The 11,337-nt window shown below is 41.6% G+C and overlaps 1 protein-coding gene across 1 annotated transcript in view; it reads right to left on the bottom strand.

Annotated features, from left to right (window-relative positions):
• Positions 1–10,196: 10,196 nt before the first annotated feature.
• The window catches only part of LOC126419191 (histone-lysine N-methyltransferase PR-Set7), a 45,723-nt gene continuing 44,582 nt past the window's right edge, over positions 10,197–11,337 (bottom strand). The window contains exon 6 of the mRNA XM_050086326.1: positions 10,197–10,612. Within this exon, the coding sequence (XP_049942283.1) occupies positions 10,402–10,612 (211 nt within the window). The 3' untranslated portion in view covers positions 10,197–10,401. The remainder of the gene's footprint in view (positions 10,613–11,337) is intronic.

Raw genomic sequence — 11,337 nt, 5'->3', positions numbered from 1 at the left:
CACCCCCCGCCACCAGTACTGTGCTTATCCCTCCCCCTTTTTCCATCCCACTCCAGGTTGCTACTTTCGCTCAGTGTGACAAGTTGGCTTCCACAGTCTGAGCTGCCCTAGGTGATGATCATGTGAGGTATGGTACCCTGTATGAATGTGCCGCCGCCCCCCCCCCCTCCCCCCACGTGAGGAAGGCTTTGGCTGAAAGCTGTAAGTCTTTTCATTGTGCCTGCCTGCAGATCAATGTGTTATCTCTACAATCAGTATTAATCTATCATTTTTCCTAATACTGCACACAGGAAAATTATTAACAGCCTAATACAATATATAGTTGTTCTTCATGTATTTTTACAAAAGTTGTGGGTATACTGAAAGAAAAAATGACAAATGTGTGCAAGATTATATACTTCAGTGATGGGTCTGCAGCCAAGTAAAAAAAAGTAAAGAATTTCACGAATCTGTGCTATCATCTCAGAGATTTTGGTGTAAACACTGAGTGGCAAATGGAGGCACTTTAAAAACAATTGGCTTTGTGAGCTAGCCTACAGCGCCCAAAAGAAAACCAAATCCACAGACCTTTTGCTTACATGCATACTGTAACTAAAGCTTGAATTAAATTTAATTAATTTTGCGAGAGAAGGAAAGTTGCTACTAACCATATAGGGGAGATGCTGAGTCGCGATAGGCACAATAAAAAGATTCATACCATCATAGCTTTCGGCCATTAAGGCCTTCGTCAGCAGTACACACACACACACACACACACACACACACACACACACACACACACACACACACACACACACACACACACTAACGCAAGCGCAACTTGCACAAATGTCTGCAGTCTCAGAGAGCTGAAACTACACTAAGTGGCCAAAAGTTATGATTGTATGAATCTTTTTATTGTGCCCATCGCAACTCAGCATCTCCGCTATATGGTGAGTAGCAACTTTCCTTCTCTCGTATTGTTACATTCCATCCTGGATTTTCCGTTGTTTGATTTAATTAATTTTTGTTGAGATCTAAACTGAATCAGCCATAATTTCTCAGTAAGGCATTTTCTTTGGCTTCAAGGGTTGCTGAAACAAGAGAAAAATCAACCGTGTATTCCAACTGATTTACAAAAGTGAAAAGATTGTCTGGGAACTTCTTGTAATTTGTTTCCAAAGATCAGAACCAATTGTCAGTGCACCTGAATTTACAGTTTCAATACTGCAACCAGGGAAGTACGTCATGTACACCTACGAGAACAGCTGGTTTGTTGGCAGAGTTTGTGAAATCTCACCTAGTGGCCTTCAATATTGTTTCACTAGCCTGATCAGAAAGATTCGTACCATATCCCTGATAAGCACTTATCAGAAATACGTCAGGACCATTTTCAACATTGGGAAGAACTGGTCATTACTAAAATTAATGGAAACTTTGACCCATTGCAACATGTAGCTCCCCTCCCAAGAATGTCAGAATGTTGGCTTGGGAACCATAAAGGCACCCAAACACGAGACTCAGGAAACTCCAGTAAATTCAATGAAAGCTCTGGTAGCCGTTTCAGAAAGACACAAGGCTCGGCAAACCTTCACTTGGTGGTCCACCCGGTAGAAGTTAACCAGCTGTGGCTGGGCTTGGCCTGTCGTACGTTACTCTGAAAGATTGAGACGAAGTGAAACAATCGGCTATTGGCTTCACTATTATGTCAAGTAGCAAAGCAGTGTTCACAGCAGTTACAGAACTGGCCTCGTCGGACACCTCCATGGAGTGCTGAGGAGTCCCACTGATGAGATTTCCGCATGTCTGATGCTGCTGCTTTCTCTCTCCTCAGTTTCATATGGAGATGGCATGCTAATAAAAGTTTGGGTCTGAGATGTGGGGATATTTCTGTGAAAGTGTGTCATCAAATTTCACAGCTTGATATGCAATATAGCCTGCCAGACATCTGAACCTTCTGCCAAGCATTTATCATCTGTCACAGCAAGCCTCACAACTGAAATTTATGTCCCGTATTTTTGCTTCCCCATCTAGCATTGCTTCACACTTGCCATGCAAAACTGCACAGAGCAAACTTTATGACAGGCTTTCCAGCCCCACAGATGAAGAATTTCATAGTGGGATGTCATTGGCATTCTTTCCCAGAAGCAACAAACACAGGCCATAACTCACTTCTTTCAGAGGAGGAGGGAGGTTGATAAAAAGCACCAATACCTCTAACTGGTGATAAACATTTTTTTGAGGCATCCTCGTTCAGCAATTCTGTTAAAATATACTTAATGCTCAGTGGCATGAGGTCAGAATGAAGGCCAAATAAAGAATTAATCAATTTTAGCAGTCCTTTCTGAAACGACAATACTTGCTTTCTGTTGCCAACCTGCATTTTTTTTACAGGAAAAATATATTTTATTGAGGATAATTTTGTGGTGCAGCTCATTAGTTTTGTAAGTGCTCATTGTCAAACAGAAATTCTGAATTTCAAACAAGCATTAACAAGTTGTTTGCTCTTCTTCTGGCAAAAGATAACAAACTGGTTGAGCAGTGGTGGATGGATTGTTTGGAGGAAGAGACCAAACAGCGAGGTCATCGGTCTCATCGGATTAGGGAAGGATGGGGAAGGAAGTCGGCCGTGCCCTTTCAAAGGAACCATCCCAGCATTTGCCTAGAGCGATTTAGGGAAATCACGGAAAACCTAAATCAGGATGGCCAGACGCGGGATTGAACCGTCGTCCTCCCGAATGCGAGTCCAGTGTGCTACCATTGCGCCACCTCGCTCGGTTGAGCAGTGGTACTCGAACAAAGTTGTGAGGTCAAATATACACATTGGCACTCTGTACCTCCAACACTATGATGAAATTGTCATGCTATGGGGTACATTTTAATTTCTGTATTATCTAATGATAGCAGTTTCTCAAGTCTCACTTTTGTAATTACTTTGCCATTGGAGAGTTACATGTTATCGGCAATGAAGAGGTTGCAAGAAATTTGTAAAACAAGGTACAATTAGAAATACCCTCACTTTTTTCGCAGGGCGATTCCAGAGTAACAATGGGACAAATGACACAACTGTCTCTTTAAAGTTGAAATTCCAAGGAATGAAAAATAAATTTGTTCCTTAAAAAGTATGTGACATCTTAGGGACAGTGTGACTTGCCATTGCTGTGTGTCCTTTCTGATCCAATTGCCTTGCTTCTTTCTGGAGAGCTAGAGCTGATGTGACTTCAGATTAGTTGAAGTCAATTCACTCTCCCTTTGTCTGTGATGAAAGGCTTTCAACTTCTCTCACACAAATCTCTCTTAGTTTCAAAACACTGCACAAAGTTCTGATTTTTTTTTTAAAAAAAAAGTTCTAGTTCTTCCAATCGACTCCTGGGCAGACACAATTCATTTCCTAAGTTTGGTAAATCAATTAATGTGGACAGAGCAACCTTGAGTTTCATGGATGTCAAGTTTCATAACTGCTCTTCCCTGAAACCTGCCTTCCCTGCTTTCTTCAAATACTCTTTCAGCACACGTCCAAACACTTGTGTGAACTGAAAGATTTGTACAGAGCACAGCATCTGGTTTCACAACTTTTCTGGCAGATTTATCCAGTAACCTAGCTAGCAAATCCCAGCATAACTGTCTGGTTTAAAACGTCATAAACAAACAGTAGCATTTGGCACATTAATGTGGTCTTTCTAGTTACTCTCCAAAGTCCACACCCTTTGAAACTGTATGTCTCTGTGGAATTGATGGTAGGTTATTCCACTTCCCTTCATCTTTCTGTTGCAAGACAAGCAACTGGTAATGGCACACTCAGGCATATTTGTCACAAAACACACACAAACAAAACAAAGCTCCCCATCACGATCTAAGCTTCCACTGCAACCAGAGATTCTGCACTGCTACAGCCACGTGCTTCGACAGTGACAATGATGGCAGAACAATGATTTTCTCACTCAGTATGTGCATTCCGTTCGGGCTCATTCCGGGCCTGTCTATTGGGTGTGGCCTCTTGGTTATGAGGATAAAATCTTTTTACTATATGGCAATGGAAAATGTCATGATAGACCAACAGAAACTTTTCATTACATGGTGACTGACAACTATCTTAAAAAATTCTATAGTATGATATTCCAAAATATTGATTTGCATTAATGAATAATTGTAGAACTTCAAGGGAGAAAGTATTTGCAGAAATAGAAATACAGACTCTGTTAAACGGCAGTCTACATCTACATCTACATCCATATTCCGCAAGCCACCTGACGGTGTGTGGCGGAGGGTACCTTGAGTACCTCTATCGGTTCTCCCATCTATTCCATTCTCGTATTGTTCGTGGAAAGAAGGATTGTCGGTATGCCTCTGTGTGGGCTCTAATCTCTCTGATTTTATCCTCATGGTCTCTTCGCGAGATATATGTAGGAGGGAGCAAAATACTGCTTGACTCTTCGGTGAAGGTATGTTCTCGAAACTTTGACAAAAGCCCGTACCGAGCTACTGAGCATCTCTCCTGCAGAGTCTTCCACTGGAGTTTATCTATCATCTCCGTAATGCTTTCGCGATTACTAAATGATCCTGTAACGAAGCGTGCTGGTCTCCGTTGGATCTTCTCTATATCTTCTATCAACCCTACCTGGTACGGATCCCACACTGCTGAGCAGTATTCAAGCAGTGGGCGAACAAGCGTACTGTAACCTACTTCCTTTGTTTTCGGATTGCATTTCCTTAGGATTCTTCCAATGAATCTCAGTCTGGCATCTGCTTTACCGACGATCAACATTATATGATCATTCCATTTTAAATCACTCCTAATGCGTGCTCCCAGATAATTTATGGTATTAACTGCTTACAGCTGCTGACCTGCTATTTTGTAGCTAAATGATAAAGGATCTATCTTTCTGTGTATTCGCAGCACATTACACTTGTCTACATTGAGATTCAATTGCCATTCCCTGCACCATGCGTCAATTCGCTGCAGATCCTCCTGCATTTCAGTACAATTTTCCATTGTTACAACCTCTCGATACACCACAGCATCATCCGCATAAAGCCTCAGTGAACTTCCGATGTCATCCACAAGGTCATTTATGTATATTGTGAATAGCAACGGTCCTATGACACTCCCCTGCGGCACACCTGAAATCACACTTACTTCGGAAGACCTCTCTCCATTGAGAATGACATGCTGCGTCCTGTTATCTAGGAACTCCTCAATCCAATCACACAATTGGTCTGATAGTCCATACGCTCTTACTTTGTTCATTAAACGACTGTGGGAAACTGTATCGAACGCCTTGCGGAAGTCAAGAAACACGGCATCTACCTGTGAACCCGTATCTATGGCCCTCTGAGTCTCGTGGACGAATAGCGCTAGCTGGGTTTCACATGACCGTCTTTTTCGAAACCCATGCTGATTCCTACAGAGTAGATTTCTAGTCTCCAGAAAAGTCATTATACTCGAACACAATACGTGTTCCAAAATTCTACAACTGATTGACGTTAGAGATATAGGTCTATAGTTCTGCACATCTGCTCGACGTCCCTTCTTGAAAACGGGGATGACCTGTGCCCTTTTCCAATCCTTTGGAACGCTACGCTCTTCTAGAGACCTACGGTACACCGCTGCAAGAAGGGGGGCAAGTTCCTTCGCGTACTCTGTGTAAAATTGAACTGGTATCCCATCAGGCCCAGCGGCCTTTCCTCTTTTGAGCGATTTTAATTGTTTCTCTATCCCTCTGTCGTCTATTTCAATATCTACCATTTTGTCATCTGTGCGACAATCTAGAGAAGGAACTACAGTGCAATCTTCCTCTGTGAAACAACTTTGGAAAAAGACATTTAGTATTTCGGCCTTTAGTCTGTCATCCTCTGTTTCAGTACCATTTTGGTCACAGAGTGTCTGGACATTTTGATTTGATCCACCTACCGCTTTGACATAAGACCAAAATTTCTTACGATTTTCTGCCAAGTCAGTACATAGAACTTTACTTTCGAATTCATTGAACGCCTCTCGCATAGCCCTCCTCACACTACATTTCGCTTCACGTAATTTTTGTTTGTCTGCAAGGCTTTGGCTATGTTTATGTTTGCTGTGAAGTTCCCTTTGCTTCCGCAGCAGTTTTCTAACTCGGTTGTTGTACCACGGTGGCTCTTTTCCATCTCTTACGATCTTGCTTGGCACATACTCATCTAACGCATTATGTACGACGGTTTTGAACTTTGTCCACTGATCCTCAACACTATCTGTACTTGAGACAAAACTTTTGTGTTGAGCCAACAGGTACTCTGAAATCTGCTTTTTGTCACTTTTTCTAAACAGAAAAATCTTCCTACCCTTTTTAATATTCCTATTTACGGCTGAAATCATCAATGCCGTAACCGCTTTATGATCGCTGATTCCCTGTTCTGCGTTAACTTTTTCAAATAGTTCGGGTCTGTTTGTCACCAGAAGGTCTAATATGTTATCGCCACGAGTCAGTTCTCTGTTTAACTGCTCAAGGTAGTTTTCAGATAAAGCACTTAAAAAAATTTCACTGGATTCTTTGTCCCTGCCACCCGTTATGAACGTCTGAGTCTCCCAGTCAATATCCGGCAAATTAAAATCTCCACCCAGAACTATAACATGGTGGGGAAATCTACTCGAAATATTTTCCAAATTATCCTTCAGGTGCTCAGCCACAACAGCTGCTGAGCCAGTGGGCCTATAGAGACATCCAATTACCATTTCTGAGGCTGCTTTAACCGTGACCTTCACCCAAATCATTTCACATTTCGGATCTCCGTCAATTTCCTTCGATACTATTGCACTTCTTATCGCTATAAACACGCCTCCCCCTTCACTGTCCACCCTGTCTCTGCGGTATACATTCCAACACAAGTTTGGATCAGCTATCCTTCAGGGGTCCAAAAATAACTTTTTTTGGCAGCAAATTTCATCTCTGCACATCTCAAAAACTACAAAACCAAAAGCAATAAAACTTACAGGTTTCATAAACAAACTACTAGGCAATAAGTTCAAAAAAAGAAAAGTTTCAAAGCCAACAACAAAAAGAGATCACACTACTCCAACTTGGGAGAAGTTTTGTCACAACAAAATTAGCCAACAACTTTGAGTGTCACTTGTAGCAAAATTAGCGAAACAAATGACATAAAAATTACTGAATGTGCACAACGCAAACTGTTAGACTATCTTGCCAAGTTTTGCAGCTTTACCAGAAATTATCCACTCAACCACAGCACTTAAAACACAACTAAAAATCTTGAAATGTTGCTGTGACATCTGCACATCCTTCACTTAATCCTTTCAGACCTTCTGCCTACAACTGTGTACATTAATTTTTAGAGTGAATTAGCTTGACCGAAATATTTTTCCTCAATGGACACCTCACATACACATCTGTGCATGTTAATCTTTTCACGATGCACAAGTCCTCCCACCTGCTGGGCAACACTGTTAAAATATCAAAAAGTGAAGCACCTTCTGAATGCCAAAATTCACAAAAGTTGTTGGTCAGTTATACTCCACTATATAACAGCATATTATTATTGGTTTTTTGTATGGTAATTATTGAATCATCAGTGTATTTATTACAACAGTGACTATTTCCAAATTAATTATTTTAGACCATAAAAGGCAGCCAAGTGTACAAAGTATATACTGAAAACAGGTACACATATTTACACTCCTGGAAATGGAAAAAAGAACACATTGACACCGGTGTGTCAGACCCACCATACTTGCTCCGGACACTGCGAGAGGGCTGTACAAGCAATGATCACACGCACGGCACAGCGGACACACCAGGAACCGCGATGTTGGCCGTCGAATGGCGCTAGCTGCGCAGCATTTGTGCACCGCCGCCGTCAGTGTCAGCCAGTTTGCCGTGGCATACGGAGCTCCATCGCAGTCTTTAACACTGGTAGCATGCCGCGACAGCGTGGACGTGAACCGTATGTGCAGTTGACGGACTTTGAGCGAGGGCACATAGTGGGCATGCGGGAGGCCGGGTGGACGTACCGCCGAATTGCTCAACACGTGGGGCGTGAGGTCTCCACAGTACATCGATGTTGTCGCCAGTGGTCGGCGGAAGGTGCACGTGCCCGTCGACCTGGGACCGGACCGCAGCGACGCACGGATGCACGCCAAGACCGTAGGATCCTACGCAGTGCCGTAGGGGACCGCACTGCCACTTCCCAGCAAATTAGGGACACTGTTGCTCCTGGGGTATCGGCGAGGACCATTCGCAACCGTCTCCATGAAGCTGGGCTACGGTCCCCCACACCGTTAGGCCGTCTTCCGCTCACGCCCCAGCATCGTGCAGCCCGCCTCCAGTGGTGTCGCGACAGGCGTGAATGGAGGGACGAATGGAGACGTGTCGTCTTCAGCGGTGAGAGTCGCTTCTGCCTTGGTGCCAATGATGGTCGTATGCGTGTTTGGCGCCGTGCAGGTGAGCGCCACAATCAGGACTGCATACGACCGAGGCACACAGGGCCAACACCCGGCATCATGGTGTGGGGAGCGATCTCCTACACTGGCCGTACACCACTGGTGATCGTCGAGGGGACACTGAATAGTGCACGGTACATCCAAACCGTCATCGAACCCATCGTTCTACCATTCCTAGACCGGCAAGGGAACTTGCTGTTCCAACAGGACAATGCACGTCCGCATGTATCCCGTGCCACCCAACGTGCTCTAGAAGGTGTAAGTCAACTACCCTGGCCAGCAAGATCTCCGGATCTGTCCCACATTGAGCATGTTTGGGACTGGATGAAGCGTCGTCTCACACGGTCAACACGTGCAGCACGAACGCTGGTCCAACTGAGGCGCCAGGTGGAAATGGCATGGCAAGCCGTTCCACAGGACTACATCCAGCATCTCTACGATCGTCTCCATGGGAGAATAGCAGCCTGCATTGCTGCGAAAGGTGGATATACACTGTACTAGTGCCGACATTGTGCATGCTCTGTTGCCTGTGTCTATGTGCCTGTGGTTCTGTCAGTGTGATCATGTGATGTATCTGACCCCAGGAATGTGTCAATAAAGTTTCCCCTTCCTGGGACAATGAATTCACGGTGTTCTTATTTCAATTTCCAGGAGTGTATATAAATCTTGTATCTAAAATCATTTAAAAATCACCAAAACGCATTAGAGCATAAAGAAATGTTTTCCTACGTCCAGACAAAATTCAGGTCTGAAAAGGTAAAGAGACACCCCATTTCCAAAATAGAAAGTTGTAAATCTTCCTTTGATCGGCTATCAAACTTGCACATTAAATTTGAACAAAATCTAATATGATCAAATGAGGATCACCTCCAAAACTAGATAATGTGTCATGGAAACCATAATCATCGAACAAATCAGCCGGCATTCTCGTACATAAAATTGAGAGCTGCAGGAATGTAACATACCACTGGAACAGACTTACCAGGTTCACTGGAACAGACTTACCAGGTTTCAAATAAATTATGTTTTAAAGAGGTTACATCTTCTTTGCAATAACTACAACAACATACACAAAAATTTATCATAGTTTTAGTCTCTTTACTTCACTGAATTACAGACAAAATATAATACACTTAATTTATTTCATTAGATTAAAAACAAAGAAAGCAGTCTAAGAATGATTTAAAAAGAAACAAATACTTACAAATGAAATAAAAATCCTGTGGGAATTTAGTTCAGACACACAATTCAAATTTATAGTCAACAGTACACAAATTAACTGCATTCAACTAATGTAGTTACATAACAAATAATTCAGTATACATTTTATCCTAAAATTTTGGCAGTGTCAGACACATGCCATGTCTGTGTACTAATAAATAAAACATTTAGAACAAACTACACAAGAGAAAGAGTTCTGAGAATAAGTGCAATAAATTACTTTCATACAGCTACAAACTCAACAACAAATCGTAATACATAGCCACAGTTGTGAGAATATTATATGTGACGCAAACAAAAATGCACAGTCAAAAAACAAATCACTATAATGCTTGTGTCCTTAAACTAACATAAAAACTAGACAAACTTTCAGTCAAAATATATCATGTACTTCTAGCAATGCACTGAATATACATGTGTTTTGATTTTTCTATAATGAAAATTTAAATACACGATTTGTTTAGTGTATAGTGATAAAAGTTGTAACATACAACAATTTTTCTTTCGCCTGATTTCTAAAATTTACATTATCTGTACTTTTTTTTTTTTTTTTTTTTTATAAAAAAAATGTCTGTGCATAACTTGCCAAATCCCTTTCATCCTGAATCTGTCAAATGTTATAATTCATGCATATTTTATATAGGCAAGGAATGTTTTTAGATTCTTCCCTCTTTTGAGAGCTACCGTTTATTCTATTTTTCAAGTATTCATTATTGTTACATGAGGCACATGACATCACACATGCTCTTCTTTTCAGATTTCGTGGAACACTAAGAAGTCAACCAAGGATGATGCCTTATAGATTCCTTGCTTCTGTCACCATAATCGTACATCACCTCCTCACCTGCTGGTATGTCTTCTTTAGCAACAAGAACAAGCCGTGGTTTGTTTTCTACAGTCACAGTTTTTGTCACGAGATTACCATTCCGACTGTGGTTTACGAGCCTCCCTAATCTTCCTGTCTCTGCTGTGGCATCCACACTGAAATTTAAGTCACTGACTTTAACCCACGAGAAACAGGACAACAAAAAATGATTAAGTATAATACTTTAGAAAACACAAACAGTTGTATCACTCTGAAACTATTTTACTGAGCACTCCAAATAGTTTTAATGATCTAGGGTACAATAATATAAACAAATTTGGTAAAGATACTGAGAAAAAAAACTCGCAAAAGCCACAAAATCGTCAACAGTAAATAGATACCTGCAAAACAAAACATGAAAAGGGAGATGACTGAAAATGTAGAAGGCCATACCTCTTCCTCCTTTGTTGTACACCAGTGAGTTACAGATCACAAGGAAAATAGAATTCAGGCAATGGAAATAATTTTTTTCTAAGATCATTGAAAAACAAGAAGAATGGATGCACGTAATTCCTGAACATCACAGTGACATCCAAAGTTTCCGTGTGAAATACCTTACCTACAACAAGTTTCTGTCAAAGAGGCTCCAGATATTTGCTTAGTTGCACAACAAACAAGAAAGAGGGAGATCATCACTTTGTATAACACAGGTGTGCTCTGTCATTTACTTTGGGCTACATGACTCATCATCATCATCATCATCATCATTTAAGACTGATATGCCTTTCAGCGTTCAGTCTGGAGCATAGCCCCCTTATAAAACTCCTCCATGATCCCCTATTCAGTGCTAACATTGGTGCCTCTTCTGATGTTAAACCTATTACTTCAAAATCATTCTTAA

This window comes from Schistocerca serialis, chromosome 9 (genome assembly GCF_023864345.2).
Source record: "Schistocerca serialis cubense isolate TAMUIC-IGC-003099 chromosome 9, iqSchSeri2.2, whole genome shotgun sequence".
Classification (NCBI taxonomy): domain Eukaryota; kingdom Metazoa; phylum Arthropoda; class Insecta; order Orthoptera; family Acrididae; genus Schistocerca; species Schistocerca serialis.
The sequence above is the reverse complement of the archived record's forward strand: the minus strand, read 5'-3'. Positions and strand labels throughout refer to the sequence as shown.